This window comes from Myotis daubentonii, chromosome 2 (assembly GCF_963259705.1).
Source record: "Myotis daubentonii chromosome 2, mMyoDau2.1, whole genome shotgun sequence".
In the NCBI taxonomy this organism is placed as follows: domain Eukaryota; kingdom Metazoa; phylum Chordata; class Mammalia; order Chiroptera; family Vespertilionidae; genus Myotis; species Myotis daubentonii.
The window spans coordinates 220,976,029-220,997,825 of NC_081841.1; the positions used below are offsets into that span (position 1 = coordinate 220,976,029).

The 21,797-nt window shown below is 58.5% G+C and overlaps 1 protein-coding gene across 1 annotated transcript in view; it reads right to left on the reverse strand.

Moving 5' to 3' along the window:
• CSMD1 (CUB and Sushi multiple domains 1) overlaps positions 1 to 21,797 on the reverse strand; it is an 858,055-nt gene that overhangs the window by 150,638 nt on the left and 685,620 nt on the right. The window contains exons 13-17 of the mRNA XM_059685840.1: positions 7,568 to 7,750; positions 5,852 to 6,178; positions 4,150 to 4,344; positions 2,363 to 2,501; positions 98 to 285 (exon numbers count right to left, since the gene is read on the reverse strand). Of these exons, the coding sequence (XP_059541823.1) occupies positions 98 to 285; positions 2,363 to 2,501; positions 4,150 to 4,344; positions 5,852 to 6,178; positions 7,568 to 7,750 (1,032 nt within the window). The remainder of the gene's footprint in view (positions 1 to 97; positions 286 to 2,362; positions 2,502 to 4,149; positions 4,345 to 5,851; positions 6,179 to 7,567; positions 7,751 to 21,797) is intronic.

Sequence of the window (21,797 nt, forward strand, 5' to 3'; positions counted from 1 at the left end):
AGGACGGGGATGGGGATGGGGATGGGGACAGGGACATGGACAGGGAGGGGGATGGGGACAGGGACAGGGACAGGGACGGGGACAGGCCAGGACTCACTCTCGTAGCGGATGAGGAAGCCCACGCTGGCCCGGCTGCTGTCCGTGGTGAAGAGCAGGCGCATGGAGTTGCCGGTGCTGATGAGGAACTGGGGGGCCTGCGTGCCCTGGTACTCCCCGATCAGCGGGGACGAGCTGCCCGGCCCGTCCCGCACCTCCAGGGTGTCGTAGTTCACCTCGGTCTGGAACCTGGGGACAGGACGCCAGTCGGGAAGATGCACACAGCCATGTGACCCGCAGACATCCCCGCGGGACCTTAGTCGCTGATGGCAGACCCGTGGGTGCAACAGACATAAAGTGAGTGCAGGTCCCTGTGCCTGTAACCACGTGGGCACCTGCAGTCTTCCAGAACAGAGCTTCTTACTAGAGGAAAAGGACACCCACACCCCTCCCTGCCACTCCGTACCCAAATGTAACGGACGGAGGGCGCTGGTCGGCTCTAAATAAAACACCCCTCAAGCAGGCCGGCCGGCGTGGCTCAGTGGATGAGCGTCCACCTAGGACCCAGGAGGTCACTGCTCGATTCCCGGGCAGGGCACAGGCCCGGGTTGTGGGCTCGATCCCCAGTGTGGGGCGTGCAGGAGGCAGCCGATCCGTGATTCTCTCTCATCATTGATGTTTCGCTCGCTCTCTCCCTCCCTCTCCCTTCCTCTCCGAAATCCATAAAAATGTATTTTAAAAAATACCCGTCAACCAGATTAGCTTTCATAAAATTGATAGATGGATGGACCAATAATCAACAATTACTGGAAAATCCATCAGTTTGCCTTTTCAAACGACGGTCACCATCCTCTGTTTCACAGGATGGATGGCTCACAGGGCGGGGCTGGAATCCAAGGTCACAGGCTGGGCACTGGGTTGAATGGCGCAGCCTCGTCTCTCACTGTTTAAATGTTCTCTACAGGTTCTCCGTGACCGGAGTTCGAACTCGGAAGTCTGGGTGAGCAGGGAGCAGACCCCATCTCAAACGTGCACCACAGTGCTCACGGTTTCTTTAGCGACAGCCGGGGGAGGGAGGGCGCACCCCATGTGTTCCGGAGGGTTAAGATGATGCGCCCGGATCCGCTCTCCCATATCACAGACACGTAAACCGAGTCACTTCTTTTCTTTTGAGAGACCGTCCTGCGGAGACTGCTATTGTCCCACCAAAACGAAACAATGGCATCGCTCCCCATTTCAAAGGCAGGTAACCACGAGATCAGGCGGCTCTGCTCAGACCTTCCCTGGGCGGTTGTCACCATCGATTATTAGAAAAGTACCAACACCTAAACTAAACTAAGGACGTCCACTCCCTGCGAGACAGTATAACCCTGACATCAAACCCCGACCCCTGCGCGCAGAGGAGGCCCTGCCAGGGACACCCCAGGCGGCGCGGAGGGCAGGCTGGACACCCCAACCACCCACCGCGCTCCCTTCGATTTTAAAACACGTGGTTCCTTCAAACCGCTTTTGCTTTATAATCCTCAGCTGGATTTCGTTGTTGAGACAAATGGTAAAACGTTTCATTATGAAAAATTCTAGTAGCGTGATCGTGTTTTAGGTGATCAGACACGTTGTCTCGCAGCCACGCCCGCGGCACTCCTGGGATCTCTCCCTGTAGGTAAGTCACCTGGCCATTCACCTGGCAGCCCTCCCCAGGGCCAGCTAGGCCCCTGACGCTGCCTGGCAGTTACCCGCCGCCGCCACCAGGGGCGCTGTTCCCTGCGCTTCCAGGGGGTGCTAAGGGTCTGAAGGAGGCGCATGCACAATCAGACAAGCAGCCCTGGCTGGTGTGGCTCAGTTGGTAGAGCGCCGGCCTGTGGATGGAAGGGTCCCAGGTTCGATTCCAGTCAGGGCACATGCCTGGGCTGTGGGCTCCATCCCCAATTGGGGGTGTGCAATGATTCTCATATTGTTGTTCTTTCTCTCTCTCCCTCTCCCTTCTTCTCTGAAATCAATAAAAATATATTTAAAAAACAAGCACAAAGAACCAAGCAGAGTGGGTTCCACCTGCAGGTGAGCGTCCAGAGGGGCTCAGGGCTGGGCACTGGGACTCTGGGCAGCAGCAGTGGGGGGTGAGGGTCGGGGGCTAGACTGTCACTTCTGAACTGAGACTCAGAGGATCAAGCTCAAGAACTGAACATATCAAGCACGTGCCTATTTCCTCTAAGCGAACCCCTGGGGAGCACTAAAGCAGGACCATACTCCACAGTCTCCGGGCCCATTTAGACGGGATGCTGGGCCCCATGGCTCCTCGGTCCCCGTTAAGGAAGGAGGGTTTCCGTACCTGTCGAAGGTGATTTTGACAGCGTGCCCTGGTTTTGCCTCGACGACCCATTCACAACTGAGAGAGTCTTTGTAGTACCCTGGCCACCCGGGGGGCAGGATGACCCCGCTGGACGCGGTCAGGTGGCCACCACATGGGGCTGTAAGGGAGAGGGGTCGCAGGTCATTGACTGCGTGTAGAGTGGACACACGCCCCACCCTGCACGGCCCACCCTGCACAGCCCACCCTGCACACCCCCACCCCACACACCCCACCCCGCACGCCCCACTGGCAGTAGGGAGGCGCCCTGCTGTGCTTGCGGAGTGAAAGCCCCCAAGCGCTAAAGCAAAACTGATTCCCGAGTGAATGCAGCGCGCTGCACTGAGATTTTTCAGCAGCACATTCATGACACTCATTTCATGTGTCAGCCACACCCACAGATACTATCCGAGAAAGACACACAGCCAATACAGACGGAGGAGTGGTTTCACTACCTCGGACGTTCCTAAATCTGCATGATGAACACTTCCTACGGGTCTCCTTTCCCTCATGGGATGCGCCTAGCCTGCCACACATTATTCTTGCCGCCTGTGGCGTCTTTGCACATCACTGTGTACTGTGCAGGGCCCTGGGACCGTGTGTCACTCCGTCCTGATGAAAGGCAGGCGGGTCTTTACATGGCACAGCGACAAAGGTGAACCCTCCAGTGCTCAGTGATGATGTCGGCACTCGGGCAGGAAGCTGACAATTCCGTTGCCACTTACACCGAATTGGCCAGAACCCAGCACAGGGTCTTGCCCAACCACAGGGGGCGCAGGAAGCCAAGACTGTGTGGTGGAGAGCGGGAGGCAGACACGTGTGCCAGTGACATGTGTGCTCACACACGTGACGACCTGCCAGCGTGGGCGTCAGGGCTCGCGGACGCCATCCTCCTTGGACGTACGGACCATTTGCACTGGCGTGTCCCCTGCCACCGTGTTCCTAAAATAAGCCTCCCCGACCCGACGTGTGTTCTGTGGCTGACTCTCCATGCAGACCGTTGGCGCGGGCCTGTTCCAGGAACACTGGGTCATGAGAGGCCGCAGGAGCCAGCGCCCGGCCCTGTGGGGGTGCTCCCCGCGTGCACTTGACCCCCAGGACCTGCCTCTCGGGTCCTCGGTGCTTGTGGCCCTCTCCATGGCCAGCCCTTCATCGCCTCTCTTTCTGGTCCTTTGTGGACTCAGGGGCTGCACTTTAACGGGTGATGCATCGTTTGCTAGTTAATCACCAAGTCCCCGTGAACTCGAACACGTGCTGCGTGGAGTGAGTGACGTTTCGTGTGCAGTTCCCTCCTCCCACAGCCTGGTCACTGGTGTTCCTACGCACACCGAGCTGTGCAGGGCAGCGGGAGGTCAGCGCACAACAAGGAGAGCAGTCTGCCCCCGGGGCCGCTCCGTCTCCAGCAGGGCGGGGAGCGTCGGCCTCCAACACCGGAGCCAGGCTGAGCAGAGCCCCCATGGCCTGGGAGGGTCCCCGAGTGCAGCTCCAGTGCTGAGGATCCTGCGGGTCTGTGTCTGACCCAGCATGTGCCCGTGTGGTATAAGCCCAGCATGTGCCCCTGTGTGCCCGTGTGATGTAAGCCCGGTGTGTGCCCGTGTGGTTAAAAGCCCCTGTGTGTCCCTGTGTGCCCCTGTGTGCCCGTGTTGGTGTAAGTCCCTGTGTGCCAGTGTTGGTGTAAGCCCGGCATGTGCCCTTGTGACTGTGTGTGCCCATGTGTGCCCTGTGTGCTGCCCGGCCCCCTGTGGTGGCACCGCAGGCGGGGCACCCACCTTCGCAGCGCGGCACGGCGGCGCTCCACACCACGTTGCCGTCCTGCAGGGCGCAGGTGATGGCCGCGGAGCCCTGCGTCCTGACGAAGCCGTCGTCGCACTGGAAGGTCACCGAGCTCCCCAGCAGGAAGCGGTCCCCGGAGCGCTGCCCGTTGACGGGGATGCCGGGGTCATGGCACTCGTTCTGACCAAACGCTGGACAGGAAAGCGGACTGAGATCACTTCTGCGCATCACACAGGACAGACCTGCTGATAAGCGCATTGCCCAGCCCTCAGCCCTCTGGTCCTACGGACAGACACACACGGAGGCTCCGCAGGACACTGCTCCCTAGTGAGAGGTGGGCACGCGGCGTGACTGCCACCCAGGAGCTTCGACAGCCGTGCCCCACCCTCTAGGGTGACGGAGAGGCTGGGTGGGTGGTTCGGACACATCTTGGCCGGAGTCCCGGCTCCTGCGTAGTCCCCGCCCGGGGCAGCGCCCGCCCCTCCCTCACCGAACGAGGACTAGCCAGCCGCCCCCAGAGACGCTGTCCTGTCCAATGAGAGGAGCCCTGGCCAGGGCTAAGCACAGAGCCTCCCAGAAGCCGCAGCCAGGAAACCATAGCCCTTAGCTCACACCACCCCCCTCCTCAGCGTGCACTGCAGGGGGTGCTCGCCAATAGAATCCATGTTGCCAAGGAGGAGTCAGAGGTAAAGAGAAGGTAACGTTAGCTGTCGCATCAGAGATCACCAAGTGCCACAGGTGTCCCAGGGCGGGCTCCTGGCCCCAACCCTCCATCCTGTCCCTACACGATTTCTTTTTCTTTTGCATGGAGGGGGCATAGGCGGATGGATGGATAGATGAGAAGAAGGAAGGAAGAGAGGGAAGGAGGGAGAGAGGGAGGGGAGATGAAGGAGGGAGGGAGGGAGGGAGGGAGGGAAGGAGGGAAGGAGGGAGAGAGGGAGGGAAGGAAGGGGAAAAGGAGGGAGGGAGGGAGGAAGGGAGGGAGAGAGGGAAGGAGGAAGAGAGGGAGGGGAGATGAAGGAGGGAAGGAGGGAGAGAGGGAGGGAGGAAGAAGAGAAAAGACATGTGAGAGACTCAGTCCTTACTGCAGGGTGACCGAGCCAGGAACCTAACAGAGAGGTGTGTTTTTCGGTCACCAGGGTGACGATGCATCGCTTTGCGTTCTCATGATGTTAATTGTGATGATAAACCCTCTGAGATGGCCAGGCCCATTGGTTGAGCATCATCTCATGCAGCGACAGGTCGCTGGTCTGACTCCCGGTCAGGCACACGCCCAGGTTACAGCCTCCATCTCCACGTGGGGCGTGCAGGAGGCAGCTGACGGGATGATTCTCTCCTCATGGATGTCCTCTCTCTCCCTCTCCTTTCCTCTTGCCAATCAATAACACATTTAAAAACCAAAAGAGCCCTGACCGGTTTGGCTCAGTGGATAGAGTGTCGACCTGCAGACTGAAAGGTCCCAGGTTCGATTCCGGTCAAGGGCATGTACCTTGGTTGTGGGCACATCCCCAGTGGGGAGTGTGCAGGAGGCAGCTGATCGATGTTTCTCTCTCATTGATGTTTCTAATTCTATACCTCGCCCTTCCTCTCTGTAAAAAAAATCAATAAAATATATTTAAAAAAAATCAAAACCAAAAGAAAACAACGAGCACAGAGCACGCTGAAGCTTGGCCTGGGGGAGGGCGGGCGGGCACTCACTGGTGTAGGTGATGTTGAAGCCCCTGCCGGTGTTGGAGTGATCCGACTGGAACTCCAGGCGCACCACGTGCCCGCTGCTGGCCAGCTGGGAGGGCACCTCGTTGCCGGAGAACGTTCCGAGGACGGTCACGTCGGACCCGCCGTCGTCCTTCACCGCCAGGAAGTCGAACTGCGGCTCCACGTCGAAGTCGTTGAAGAGGAGGTGGACCCGGCTGCCGGGCTCGGCGATGACCAGCCACACACAGTTCATGTTGTTGCCGTACTCCTCGGGGTAGTTGGGGGACAGGATGACCCCCGAGGCCGCCGTGAAGTTGAAGAAGCAGGAGACTGTGAGGGGAGAGGGAGGGTTCACCCGTCGCACACGGGGCCCAGGGCCGGGGCACGGAGCTGGGGGCCGACGGGGAGGGAGCCCGTGCCTGCCCCTCGAGGCCGTCCCGCTAGGTAAATGGCTAATTCTGGACCCTAACGCTTTCTCTTTCCCGAACTGGAAATAGAGTGTCCCAGCGTGTGGGGTGCCCCCTGAGCCTGCACAGACCCAGCACAGGCTGGGCTCGGACCCGACCCATCCAGCTGGCTGAGACGTGGGCAGGCGTCGGCCTCTCTAGTGAGCAGAGACCGACACGGAGTCCCAGGCTCCACTCGGGCTTCCGGGCCAGCCTTTCACTCCCCACTTCGCGTGAGCATCGCTCAAGGCACCCACGTGTGTCACTGGTCGCGGGTGGCTCTTGAGAAACGTTATCTTGGAAAATCAGACCCCGTCTGGGTGGCTGCTGTAAAAATCTCCTGGAAGAGTTCCTTTGAAGAGAGTGTACTGTGGTACAGGGGCGTGGTAGCTTGGAACGGACTGTGGAGCCTCAGGGGGAAGGCGGGGGCGGGGGCGGGGGGTGGGAAGAGATCAGCCAAAGACCTTGTCTGCATGTAAGCACCACCCACGGACACAGGCGATGGGGCGGGGGAAGGCCGGGGTGAGGGTGGGGGTGGGGGTGTCTGGAAGAGGTCAATAGGGGGAAAGGGGGGCACATGTAATACTTTCAACAATAAAGATTTAAAATAAATAGACAAATAGATAAATATAAAATAAAAAAGAATGTGCACTGAAAAACCTTCCTATTTGGTGTCCCCAAGAGTGTGTACTCACTCACAGCTGACAGCTCAATCGATCTTTCTTTCTTTTCCGATGTCACCCCTTGGAATGAAGAGTGACTCGAAGTGTGTGCACATTTGGGGGGGCAGCGCCCTGTATCTGTATACTTTTCTCTTATGGAGGGAACACCTGCTGGATTCATTTCTAGGGGGAGGTTTTCTTCTTCTCCCACATGATTGCACCTGCACGTCCTCCCTTCGTTCTATGTCGTTACAAAGAGCACCCTGTATCAGCGGCTGAAGTCCATCTCCCATTTGCCCCGTCACTGGCTCAGCGGGAGGCGGGCAGGTGTCGGATGGAATCCACGCCAACACCTGCCGCGCTCACGACGCCTGCTGGAGGCGCTGCTGGGACCACGGTCTTTCTGGCCGACGCTCGGGTGCACTAACTAGCACAGGTGACAGTGGTGACCGTGTGGGTGAGGGGCCAGGCAGGGACCAGTGAGAGACGAGGCAGGGGCGGGGCGTGAAGAGTGGGCAGTCCCCTCCATGAGGCTGTCCTGGGCCTGGAAGCCCCCCCCGCCCGCCCCTGCCCTGTCTCGCTCCCTTGGGCAGGGCCCTGGGGACACTCACACACGCAGCTGGGCTTGTTGCCCGACCACTGGTTGTTCCGCTGGCAGGTGATGGCGCGCTCGCCCACCAGCTCGAAGGCCGCCTGGCACTCGAAGGTCAGGGTGTCCCCGTGCAGGAAGCTGCCGCCCGTGCGCCGCCCGTAGGCAGGGACGCCGGGGTCCCCGCAGCCCCCCTTCTCGATTTCTGCAAAAGGAGGGACAGATGGACTGTTACACAGGCACACGGACAGCGCTTAACCGTTTAGAACAGGGGTCCTCAAAGTTTTTAAACAGGGCCAGTTCACTGTCCCTCAGACTGGTGGAGGGACGGACTATAGTTTTAAAAACAAACTATGAGCAAATTCCTATGCACATGGCACATATCTTATTTTGAAGTAAAAAAACAAAACGGGAACAAATACAATATTTGTGTTTGCATGTGGCCCGCGGGCCGTAGTCTGAGGACCCCTGGTTTAGAACATGAACACATGGTGACCATCGCTGGTCTCCACATTATTTCCATCAGCAGTTTAACACGGGGACTCGATTCACCCGCGTTCAGTTACAAGAGCCGGGAGAAGGCGCCATGTAAACGTGAGGGACAGGCTTTAGCTGATGGTCCTCAGGGACACGCGTGGCTACACAGAGGAGCCCACGATGCGGACGTGACGATGAGCACGGTGAGCGAGCCCTCCTGGCCACACACGGCCGCTAGGCACCCACAGCCGCTGCCTCCGACGGGCAGGCCCCAGCCTCGTTCTGATCCGGGCGGTTCTCATGGCTACAGTCCAGGGGAGTGCCCTCCCCACTGAGCACAGAAGTCCGCAGGCCCATGTGATCGCTCTCCTTTAATGAAGGCTAGAGCTCATTCATGAGACAAAGTGAAACACGTATGGCCTCCGGATGAGAAGAAACTATGTGGAATCGACCTCTTTTCCCGAAAACCTGATGGCAGTGACACCTGGACACAGAGGCCGAACGCGGCAGAGAGCCCAGCGTGGCTCCGCCTCCGACGTTAACCACAGGACGCAGCCACTGAGAGCCCAGCTACTCTCCACGGAGACACCCTGTCGGAAGGTCAGCGGGGTCAGGCCCTGCTCTGGAAATGAGCGGCGAGGACGCGGACGACGGGGAAGGCAAGATGCACGCACTCGGGGGGGTTGGGGGGATGTTACAGTACTTGGAGGGAAACGACAAAATAGTTAAAATGCACCTAATTTCAGTGAAGACCAGTTTGCGAGGCCCAGTGCGGGTTCAAAGGGCAAGAGGAGAGCAGGGAGTGTGGGCCGGCAGGACCCTGGCTGGATGCAGCCCTTGCTCAATGCTCAAGGTCAACAGTAGCCCGGGTTTCACAGACGCGGCTGCAAGCAGGGTGAGCGTGACGGGAGCCCCGGTGAGTAACCGCACCGAGGAAACCATGGCAACTAGCCACACAGAGGACAGGCCGTGGCGGGGCCTCCCGGACGGCGCTGGGGTGCGAGCCATCCCCTGTACCTGCGGCAAGTCCACACAACTCCCTGTCGGCCAGCGTGGCTTCCTGAATGAGCACCAAGTGGACACCTGGGGTTGGTTCCAGGAGGAGGGACCAGCATAAGTGGCTGGGAGGGGCGGAGTCAGAGGCGAGCCCATGTGGTCAGCGCCTGCAGCAGAGATGCCTGGGAAGAGGCGGGGAGGCGCAGGGGGCACGCACCACGTGGCTGGGTGGGGTTTTTCGCTGAGTGTGTGGGAGAAGGCATGGCAGGGTGTCAGGGTGAGCACATGCTTCAAAGATCGTCCGCAGGGCTGACGGGGAGGGCACAAGGCTGGCGGAGTGGGCGCAGGGCAAAGGGAGGGGGTGTTTATTTTTATTTATTTTTTATTTCAGAGAAGAAGGGAGAGGGAGAGAGAGATAGAAACATCAGTGATGAGAGAGAATCATGGGTGGGCTGCCTCCTGCACGCCCCGCACCGGGGATGGAGCCTGTAAGCCGGGCCTGTGCCCTGGCTGGGAATCGAACCCTGACCTCCTGGTTCATAGGTCGACGCTCACCACGGAGCCACGCCGGCGGGTGGGAGAGTGAGTTTTAACGTCCGCGGGTGGATTTGCGTCTCCCACGCGCACTGCTGTCCGCCTGCCCCAGTTCTTCACGGGCCGCACCGGGTTAACTCAGGGCCCGGGGCACGTTGGGACTTGGGTTTTCTGAGCCACCTAACCTCCTTCTGACCCAGCCCTCCTGAGGGGTGCTTGGAGGGTGACTCGGAGCTGGGTTTCGGGGTGGTTTTAAGGTAGGTGCCACGGTGTGGGCACTGAGATGGGTCCAGGGGTGGCCCAGTCCACGCGGGAGGAGGGGCTGCCCCCTGAGGGGTGGGATGCCTGGGAAGGGGTCAGCTCACTGGGTCACAAGGCATCCAGACCCCCTGCGGGGGTGGGACCACCTCTGTCTCCTCGAGCAGCAGAGCAAGAGGAACAGAAAACACAACAAAGGCCGCTCCGGGCACAGGCTCACGCGTCACTAACCGCAGGGGCCGTGACAGGAGGAAGGGCCCCTTCCAGCAACAGGGGCTGCGTGCCCGGGGGCACACGGGCCACTGAGCTGCAGGCGGCACCTCCTTAAGGATGGGCGGGGTTCAGGCGTGGCCCTCGACGGAGCACAGCCAGGCAGGGCCAGACTTGAACCGAAGCCTGGAGGCCTGAACCACGTCTCTCCCATCGACACCAGCCAGCAGGCCTGGCTCAGCACAGACGAGAGCCTGTGCCTGGTGTGGCCTCAGAAGGACCCGGGAAACGTCCTATGCAAGCGGCCCAGGCCCTCGGGCAGGAACACAGAGCACAGGAGCTGTTTCTAAAAGTGGTATCTGGCCCTGGCTGGTGTGGCTCAGTGGACAGAGCGTCGGCCTGCGGACCCAAGGGTCCCGGGTTCGATTCCGGTCAAGGGCACGTACCTCGGTTGCCAGCCCTCCCTGATCCTGGGGCTGGTGTGGGAGGCAACCAATCACTGTGTTTCTCTCACGTCACTGTTTCTCTCTGTCTTTCTGTCTCTCTTCCACTCTCCCTAAAAACCAATGGGAAAACATCCGCGGGTGAGGATTTAAAAAATTAAAATGAAAAGTAAATAACAGTGATATTTGCACAGCCAATCCGAACACCTGCCGCCGAACGCTGGCAGGGTTAGGAATCGAACTGAACTCTACGCACAGCGCGGTGTCAGTGGAAACAAAGCCGCCCGCCCGATCTTGTCACCCTGTGGCAGGGGCGGCTGGCCCGGGCGCGGATATCCCGCTGATCTGTGCTCAGCGCTCAGAACGGAAAGGGAAGGACGCGTCTCTAAGTTCTTTTGGACATAAGCTGCGAGGTCAGCGGAGATAAATTAAAATGCAAAACGAGACAAAATGGGACTGTGGCTGGAGTGGCTTCCACACAGAAATCGTGAAGGAGGCAAGACGTGAGCGCGCTGAGAGCGTGGGGATGAAGCCAGCTGCTCAGTCCCTGCTCCGCCTGGTTCCTGCCGTCACCGCCAGGCGGCCTGGCACCATTGGTGGACGAGCTGGCCGGTGCGGGTGCCCTCTGACCTGCCCGCTTCCCGGTCCGGGCATCTCCTGGGCTTCTCAGCGCATGTGCGTGGTTGTCCCGAAGGAAGAGAAAACGGTGCATATTTAAGCGGGGGGGGGGGGGGACTTTTAACTTTAGAAACGAGAGAGCAGGTTTAGTAAATTACTGGCTCTGTCAACTGTTTTTCTCAGAAGATAGCGACTGTACAAAGTGAAAGCTCTCCTTTGCCTGGCCCTGCACACGCCTCAGTTCTTGGCCCTCGAACATGAACCCACTGCTTCCTCCTCCAGGCTCCACGGAGACGGACGGTCCCGCGCCTGCAGACCGGCACCCTCCACCTTCTGTACAGAGAGAGATGGCCTTTCATCTCGCCCCTCGGTGCTGCCGGGTGACGGCCACCTTCAGCGCTGGAGGTGCTGCTCCGTGGCTGCTCCGCGATGAGTGCCCTGCGCCCGCTGTACGAAGACCTGCGGTGGGGGAGGCGGACTTCGCTGTGCAGTTCCCCACGTTCCCGGCTGCTTTTGCCGACGCTGCTCGTCAATTAGGCGGGACGTGTGGGCACTTGATTATCCAATTATCTGTGCCCTGGAGCCCAGCTCTGCCTGGTCAGGCCCCGCACCCAGCTGGCCGGGGAGCCGGCTGCCGGGTGTGCGCTGGTCAGGCCTCTCCCAGGGCCATGCCATTTCCTGCTGGCACGTGGCTCTGCCCTCCACGGGCACCACAGACAGCTGCCTGGCACGCGTGTATCTGGGCACAGCACTGAAGCAACTGCTCGTCGACAATTGCTCAGGGAGGCCATCCGCAGAACCGCGTCTCCTCACCACTCCTGTGCTGGGACCCGAGCCCATGGGCTGCGTCTGGAGACAGGGACTCTGAGGAACCGGCTGGTGCGGCTCAGTGGTGAGCATCGACCTATGAACCAGGAGGTCAGGTTCAATTCCCAGGCAGGGCACATGCCCGGGTTGCAGGCTCGGTCCCCAGGGTAGGGCGAGCAGGAGCAGCCTATTGATGCTTCTCTTTCATAAAGGTCTCCCTCTCTCCCCCTCTCCCTTCCTCTCTGAAATCAATAAAAATACGTTTTTTGAAAAGATGAAGTTACTTTTCTATTTGTTTAAAGTTCTCCGCTTCATTTCCGGATTTCTGACCCCGTGGCCTTGCTTTTCTCCCCTTGGCAGAGCCTCCCGCTGCTCCACCTTCTTCCTCTAAGGATTTCCTATGGAATTCCTTCTGCTTCCCAAGCTGGGAATGGGGAAACAGCGGGCTCTCTTAGCTTCCCTGTGCTCCTAAATTGAGGAGTGGTTTCTGTTTGTGGTGGGGCCTGTGGGGTGGGCGGCGGCCTCTCTTTCCTAATTAGCTCCCGAACCGCTGCTGAGCAGCCCCCATCACCTCCCAAGGCCACCCACCGTGCGGAGCGGACTGGACGGCGTCCTGGGTGTTGGCTCGGCAGCCACTCAGCCTTCCCGGACGAGCCTTGGCCGCCCGGCTCCCACCAGTGTCTTTCCGTCTCAAGCTAAACTGCGGTTTGCACTGGCTTTTTAAGAGTTCTTTTGTTTTCTGTGAGTCCTCACTGGAGGACATTTTTCCATCGATTTTTAGAGAGAGTGGAGGGGAGGGCGGGAGAGAGAAACATCGATGTGAGAGAGACACGTCAATGGGTTGCCTCCTGCACGTGCTCCGACCTAGGCTGGGTATCGAACCTGCAACCCAGGTACGTGCCCTTGACCCGGAAGGGAACCCATGACCCTTCGGTGAGAGGGCGGACACTCCACCCACCTGGCGACCTGGCTGGGGGGGTCCCTGGGTTTTACTTCCATCCCTGAGAGCAGATCCCAGAAGATTCTTTACTGTCCGCATCCCGGGCAGGGAGACGGCTGGTGTGGCCAGTGGCCGCCTGCCTGGTCCTTGGGCCCTGCCTCTGGTCACCTCAGGGACCAGATGAGCAGCGCCTCACCCTGTGGAGGTCCCCGGGCCACCTTCCCTCCGGGACCCAGTGTCCCTGCTCAGGCGGCAGGGATGGAGCCAGCCCCTGCTTCCCTAAAGGGGAGATCTGAGGGCCGCCCCATCTCAGGACCCGAGGGAGGAACAGCTTCCGGAGCTCCCAGCCTCACCTGAGGAACGCACAGACCCTGCGCGCTGGCTCAGGTGGGCGTCTAGTGAACAACACGGACCAGCAAACAAACAGAGGCAGACTCAGACAGAGAGCAGACGGCCAGCCGTCAGAGGGGGCGGGCGGCGCTGGTGGCGAAGGTGCAGCCAGCCGGCCGGCGTGGCTCGGGGCTGAGCCTCTCCCCGGGAACCAGGAGCAGGTCTGAGGGGTGTCGGCAATCCCTGCTCTACCAGCCGCTGTGGGTCCTGCTCCCTAAAACCTCAGTGAGGCTGACGATGAGGGGGAGGAGCATGAGCAGACGGGAGCCGGATCGCAGCCTGGCCCGGGCTCCTGCGCTCAGCTGGAGCCCGATTCACGGCGCTGGTCACGCATCAGAAAGCTCCCTAGGCTGAAGGGCAGACTCCCTTCCCAGGCCCAAGCCTCCCTGCAGGGAGGGAATCCACTGCGACTGCCTGGATTCAGCCTCACACTGTCCAAGGGGAAACCCCTGGAAACCCATCTGCGGCTGATCCCCTGCGTCCCTGTCTTCGGCCATCGGTGACGGAGGAGGAGACACGCACCTGATGACAGCACCCCCGGCCCAGGCCTCCCTCTGCCCGTCTCCCCAGGAGCTGTCCTCTGAGCGGCAGGTTTGCTCTCACAGGAAACGCTCCGGGACAGCGCACACAGCGCGGGCTTCTCGGGCTGAGCCCGCCAGGCTGTGTCATGTGCAGACAAGGCTGAGCACACTGCTGCTCCAGGGGCACCGTGGGGGCAGGACCAGCCCCGCAGCTTCTTCAGCCGCGGGAGAAACCCCAGGAGAGGAAACGCCCCGTGGGGCACTGCTCCTCCATGAAAGGATTCCTCACGTCCTGGACCACCAGCGGCACTACAGTGACAGGCTGCGGGCAGCATCGGCGCTTCTACTTCCCTTTTGTAAATATGTTCTCGTTGATGTCAGAGAGGAAGGGAGAGGGAGAGAGAGAAACATCCGCGATGAGAGAGAGTCACGGACCAGCTGCCTCCTGCACGCCCCCCACTGGGGATCCAGCCCGCAACCCCGGCCTGTGCCCCGATCGGGAATCTAACCCTGACCTCCTGGTTCATAAGTCGAGGCTCAACCACTGAGCCACGCCAGCTTTTACTTTCTAATAAGAGTAAAAGGCAAACTAAAAGCAAGACCCTGCCCAGGCTGCCGCCAGCTCCCATTGGCTGCAGCTCACTGAAACATTTCTACAATAAAAGCAAGGCTCCCCCTCGTCAGAGGTAAACGCAAGAACTTGCTAAATAGACGGGTCACAGAGGTGGAGACTGGAAATGTGGGAACATTTCGTTTCCGTCTGTGATTTGGTAATGAATTACTATGGGGTTTTATCATTTTTAATTAAGTTTTGAATTTTGAGCCCTGACCAGTTTGGCTCAGTGGATAGAGCGTCGGCCTGCGGACTGAAGGGTCCCGGGTTCGATTCCGGTCAAGGGCATGTACCTTGGTTTTGGGCACGTCCCCAGTCGGAGGCAGCTGATCGATGTTTCTCTCTCATCGATGTTTCTAACTCTCTATCCCTCTCCCTTCCTCTCTGTAATAAATCAATAAAATATATTTTAAAAAATTTGTTTTGAATTTTGAGATAATCGGATTGCCTGGAGCTGTAAGAGGTAATACAGAGAGAGCCCCCGTAACCGCCCCCCGCCCCCCGTCCCCCGAGGGGGCATCTATCACTTGATAAGGATATTGAGACAGACCAGTCCCTCCGCCCAAGGACCCCCCTCGCTTCCTCCCAGCCTCGCTCCCGGCCCCGGCCCTGCACATCTCCGTCTATTCCCGCGCTCGGTCACTCCCACTGCCCCGGACACGCAGCGGGGGACTGACTCCCCTGCACCCCGCTCAGCTCTGAGAGGCGCCCCCAGTTGTTGTGGGCACCATAGCGCCTCCCCTTTTACTCTGAAAACTCCTCCGGGGGGGATGGGCCCCTTTGGTTCTTCAACCATCGCAGGTCCCAGGGCCTCTGGGCAGTTTCCAGGTTTCACTGTCAGGGACAGAGCTGCTCTAGGGCCTCCTGGATATCCCTGTCCTGTCATCATGTGGTGGGAGCGTGAGCGGCTTCCCAGAGCGCCCGCCTGGGCGAGTCCCGCCAGCAGGTCTGAAGGATCCAGTTTCTCCGCATCCTTGACAGCATTTGGACATTTTGTTTTTTATTACACGCGTTCTGAGAGTTGTGTAACGATGCCTCGTTTTTGTTGTAATTTGTGTCTCCCTCGCGGCAAAGGGTATGGAGCGCCTTTCTTGTGCTGTGCACAGCTGTCCCTCTTGGGGAGCGTTCTCTGCCCCCCTCCTCTGCCCATGTGTTCCCCGTGTGCGTCAGTGCTGAGCTTGGAAGTTCCTCACACACTCTAGGTACCGGTCTACCAGGCAGATGGTTCGACCTCTCTGCTTCCCGTCGGCAGCCCGTGTGCTCATCGTCTGCACCGTCCTCTGCAGAGCAAGCTTTTTACATGTCCGTGAGGTCTATGTTGTCAGTTCTTCAATTTATAATGGTGTTTTGATGCCAAGTTTAAGAACTTGCCAAGTTCCAACTCATAAAACCTTTCTCTTATCTTCTTCTAATACTTTTATAGTTTTGCATTTTATATTTAACGCTCTTGTCCATTTTGAGTTAATTTCTGTATAAAGTATAAGACATAGGTTAAGCTTGCAGTTGTTTGTTTTGTATTTATGTCCAATAGATCCAGTGCCGTGTTGAAAGGAATGTTCTTCCTCTATTGATCTGTTTTTGCATCTTCTCAAAAATCAGGTGGGCGTATGTGCCTGGTCTGTTCCTGGGCCCTCCCTACCATTTCACTGATCCACGCATCTATCCACCCTCCAACACCACGCCGCCCTGGTCAACAACCCCACACCATCCTGGTCACCACACCACGCCGCCCTGGTCACCAACCCCACACCATCCTGGTCACCAACTCCACGCCGCCCTGGTCACCAACCCCACGCCGCCCTGGTCACCAACCCCACGTCGCCCTGGTCACCAACCCCACACCATCCTGGTCACCAACTCCACGCCGCCCTGGTCACCAACCCCACGCCGCCCTGGTCACCAACCCCACGACGCCCTGGTCACCAACCCCACGTCGCCCTGGTCACCAACCCCTCGCCGCCCTGGTCACCAACACCACGCCATCCTGGTCACCACACCACGCCGCCCTGGTCACCAACCCCACGCCGCCCTGGTCACCAACCCCACACCATCCTGGTCACCAACCCCACACCATCCTGGTCACCAACCGCACACCATCCTGGTCACCAACTCCACGCCGCCCTGGTCACCAACTCCACGCCACCCTGGTCACCAACCCCACACCATCCTGGTCACCAACCGCACACCATCCTGGTCACCAACCCCACGCCACCCTCGTCACCAACCCCACGCCGCCCTGGTCACCAACCGCACACCATCCTGGTCACCAACCCCACGCCGCCCTGGTCACCAACCCCACGCCGCCCTGGTCACCAACCCCACACCATCCTGGTCACCAACCCCACGCCGCCCTGGTCACCAACTCCACGCCACCCTCGTCACCAACCCCACGCCACCCTGGTCACCAACCCCACACCATCCTGGTCACCAACCACACGTCGCCCTGGTCACCAACCCCATGTCGCCCTGGTCACCAACCCCACGCCGCCCTGGTCACCAACCCCACACCATCCTGGTCACCAACCCCACGTCGCCCTGGTCACCAACCCCACGCCGCCCTGGTCACCAACCCCACGCCGCCCTGGTCACCAACCCCACGCCATCCTGGTCACCAACCCCACGCCATCCTGGTCACCAACCCCACGCCGCCCTGGTCACCAACCCCACGCCGCCCTGGTCACCAACACCACGCCGCCCTGGTCACTGTGGCTGCATAGTAAGTCTTCCCATTTTACTATTTTTCAAATGTATGTCAGCTACTCCAGATCCCTTGCCTTTCCACATCCATTCTAGGGTAATCTTGTCTAGTTCTTCCAAAAAAAAAAAACTGGCTGAGATCTTCAGAGCAACCACATAGGCCAATCTGGGGAGAGCTGGCACCTTCCTCTGTTGGAGTCGGCCACGGCGGGTCTCTCCGTTTGAGTCGATCTTTGATTTCTTCCCAGAACACTGTCATTTTCAGCCCCAGGTCCTAGACGTTGGGTTAACGTCCACCCAGGCATTTCATCGTTTTGAGTGATTGTAAATGGTACTGGACTTCTGATTTGGGTGATAGCGGGTTTATTACTAGAATACAGAAGTCCAATGGTGTGCAGATGCTCGTCGTGTGTCCTACAATTCCCAGCCTGGCTTTCTTGTTCTATGAGCTTTTCTGTGAGTTTTGGGGAGCATTCTAGACAAACATATCATCTGAAAACAGAGTCTGTTTAATTTCTCGCTTTCCCATGTGCATGGCTGTTACTGCTTTTCTTCCTCTTTGAAATGAGTAGGACTTCCGGTACCGGGAGGGTGTGGAGGGCACCACCGGCCTTATTATTGGTCTTGGAGGGAGGCACACAGCCCTCACCACTCGGCTCCCTGGAAGCAGGAGGGTTTATTGTAGCTGCTCTCAGTCAAATTCAGCAGAGTCCCCTCGGTCCTATTTTTCCGAAGACTTTTATCAGCAGGGGGCTGTGGCTGGTTGAAGGGTGCCCCCCCCCCAAATATCCAGCAACCTCCTCATTCTGGAGAACTGCATGGGAATTCACACGGAAAATGGGTCATGGTACATGCGATTTGGTTAAAGGTCTTCGGACAAAGAGATTGCCTGTGTTCTCTGGGTGAGACCTGAACCCAAGACGCACAGAGGAGAAGAGGAAGTAAAGACAGGCAGCTACCGGAGCCATGTGGCCAGGAGGCCAGGAGTTGTGTGGCCAGGAGGCCAGGAGCCACGTGGCCAGGAGGCCAGGGCGCTGGGTGACCCAGGTGCTGGGAGAAGCCAGGAGAGCTTCTCCCTGGGGCTGAGAGCACGCCCACCCTGGTCTGACGGGCCTCCGGGAGCACAGAAGCCCATGTCCCTACATTCAGGAGCCCGGGGGTCCGGGGACTCCTGCGCTCGGGAAGGGAGTGCCGCTGGGGGTGGATGCTGCAGGTGCCTTCTCTGCATCCGCTGATGCGACCATTTTCTCCTTCCTGTCCCGTCCCCAGGCTGGATGGCGCTGGCTGGCTTTCAGGTGCTGAGCTGCCTTCCACCCTGGGAGAGAGACTCCGACAGTCCTGAGGGCACGGCCGGCCCTTCTCCTCTGCGGTGCCTTCGTGCCGTTGACTCGGGGCCATCAGGCTCCACGAGAACCGGCAGGTGTTCTCTCTTCAACGGGCTGCACCGACTGTGCAGAATCGGCGTCGCTTTTCCTTAAAGATGGTTTATTATTTGCGATTATTCAACTGGCTCAGTCCCCCTATGAATCAAAGTATTCTGTTTTAAACTTACAACTGCAATGAATTAACTGTGTGTTTAGGTGACAATTTTCTTTAATCCTCACCTGAGGGTAGGTTTCTTGCTTTCTTTTTAGAGAGAGAGAAAGGAAAAGAGAGAGAGAGAGAGAGAGAGAGAGAGAGAGAGAGAGAGAGAGAAACACAGATGTAAGAAACATCAGCCAGTTGCCTCCCATATGTGCCCCGACCAGGCATCCAACCAAAACCTTTCGGGTGTAAAAGAAACGGTGCAACCCACTGAGCAACCTGGCCAGGGCTGGTGACAATTTTTCAAAAGGAAATCAAGGGTTGTATTTATGCCAATGATGCTTCCTGAAAAACCTTAGATATACACTAGAAAGAGGTATTTTCTGCACACCTTGTGCTTTAAAAATATGTGAAAAGAGAAATTCACAAGGCTATTTATGAGTTTGGAAGACTGAATGAATAAATTATGCCGCATCCAAGTACACTATAGAGTGCTGTGTAGCATGATGGAGAGGAGAGAGAGAGAGAGAGAGAGAGAGAGAGAGAGAGAGAGAGAGAGGAGAGGGTGGGGGTAGAGGGAGAATCGGAGCAGTTTCCTTACACGCCGTGGAAATGCAATCAGAACATGCACACTGGGCAGACTCTACAGGCCGACGGATGCTCTTTTTTCTATAAATAAACGGCAAGAATAAAAGACAGACAGGATACAAGTATAAACTAAGGTATTTTCAATACCACCAGCCAATCACAAGCGCTAAACACTGAATTTTAGTAACAATTTCAGTCCTTGGAGCCTTGGAAGGCTGGAGAGGGGACCTCACTTGCATGTGGTCTCGCAGGCGGGCGAAGAGGTGGTTTCTCTGTGACCTCACAGCACAGGCACTGACAGGTGGGAGATGGCACAGGGCGCGGGGGCACCGTCACCTCACTGACCCCCCAAAGCCCTGAGGCAGGTGTCATGGGGTCCATGGCTCAGACGAAGAGGAAACAAATCACCACAGAGACGACCTCCAGCCCCAGCTCAGGGCCGGGGAGAGCGATGCCCACGGCCTCCCACGCGCTTTGTGGTTATTTAACGAGCAGAGGCCTCAGGGGTGAGGCCACGGGCAGGAGCCTGGAGGAGAGGGGGTCAGTGGGGAGACGCCTGCCATAAGCCACGTGGACATGCCTTTCAAATGGGGGGCAGGGGAGCCCGGGAGCAGGCGAGGCTTTCTGATCGATTTTCATAAAACTGCGGGAATGAGAACAAAGCCATCCACCTCGGAAGAGGATATAACTCTGAGCAAAAGCCAAGAAAGAGAACAGCAAAGGCAACGGAGGGCGTACCCTCCCACAGGGCGTATGATCCAGCTCCGCACGTGACAGAAAAGGGGAGCACGAGATTCAGACCCACCGTGATGGCTGGGAGGGAGCTTGTAAGAGGAAGGGATGCGATGGGCTCCTCCGGGCGCCGCTGGGAGGGAGCAGCAGTCGCCCACACCGTCCGGGCTGGTGGGTAATTGCATTTCTGACAGGGAAGTGAAAAGTTTGGAGAGATAACCGTCACGTCGAAATGGACTGAAAACTGATGTGAAAAGTGTGTTGCCATGGAATTACCTTTCAGACAGGCAATCGCCTCCGCCTGGGCGTGGGGGTCATGGGGAACAGGGCGGGGGATAAGGAACGGGTGGGGGTCTGTGTGAATGTGTTTTCTCAGCTCTGTGAGGCCGGGGAGACGGCGGGAAGCAAACCCCCTCCCGCACCCATCGCTGAGCTGCTGTGAACTCGCCCTTGTTTTCTCAGGGACCTGCAGCACTCGCGCCTGTTTGCAAACCACAGTGAAACTACAGCGGCCTACGGGCCCTTATAGACCGCAACGAGCTCTCATAGCTAACATGAAACGAATCCAAACGAATCGAACCGCCACCTCCTGGGTCCTAGGTCGATGCTCGGCCACGGAGCCACGCCCCCGGGCAGGCAGACGCTTCTTAACGACCTGCCTCGGGGGCTGGATGTGCAATGGCTTCTGGTGACAATTCAGCGGTTCTCCACCTTCCGGCCCTTTAAATACGGTTCCTCATGTTGTGACCCAACCATAACATTATTTTTGTGGCTACTTCATCACTGTCATGTTGCTACTGTTATGCATCGTCATGTAAATATCTGATATGCAGGATGGTCTTAGGCGACCCACAGGTTGAGAGCCGCTGGGTTACGTGTTCCAGCTCCGGGTGGACAGCACCCCTGGACGCCAGCCGGTCTCTCGCCTCCTCACACAGTCGGAGAGCAATCACCTCCCGGCTCCCCCGTCACAGGGCTCACGTCCCCCTGCCCTGCATCTCGCAGAGTCTTCCAGGGGCTCAGCACCTCCTGAAGGAGCCGGTGACACTGGGGGCGGCTCAGAGGGAGGCCCAGGACACGCCCCAGGACCATCGGTGGCTCAGATGCTCCTGCTACAGAGGCCGAGCCACTGCGTCGCCTCCGTACCACACACACCCGCACCCGCACCCACACCTGCACCCGCAACCGCACCCGCACCCACACCTGCACCCACACCCGCACCCACACCTGCACCCGCAACCGCACCCGCACCCACACCTGCACCCGCACCCGCACCCGCACCCACACCTGCACCCACAACCGCACCCGCACCCGTATTTCAGGGGACCCCGGCTTTGCTATCCGTTCTCTCCGACGCCCAGCTCAGGAAGTCGCTCAGGGACAACCGGGCTCCGACCCCCAGGGGTGGGGACCGGCCACGGGACCAGGCACGGGAAGGGCACTGGGGACTTCAGTTGGCACGGCTCCGCCTCATAACCTTTCCTGACAGCAACTCACACACCGATTCTTTCCTTCCTTTCAGCAGCCCCCCGACAGTAAACAGCCCGGATCATCGCCAGCTTATCGGATTACAGTTCTTTGAAATTTAACAAAAAAACCAACAATTTATGGGCAGTATATAGACTTCTGAAGATTTAGAGAGGTGTGTGGACCATACGCTCATGTTTCACCCTGAGTGCCTGCTGATTCCTCACATTGCGGTTCACAGTAGCACTGTCTTTGTAATGACGGTGTTTCCGGGGGGCAGTATAGGGAGCCGAGTGGGTGGCAGACGTCATTTCTGGGTGATTTGATCAAGTCCCTGCCCGTCCTGGTCATCTGTCACCTCTGAGGGGTGGGAATGGCGCTGGCGAGACTCCCCCTGACAAGTCACTGTGGCTGGGACTCCCGCCCAGGCCGGTGTC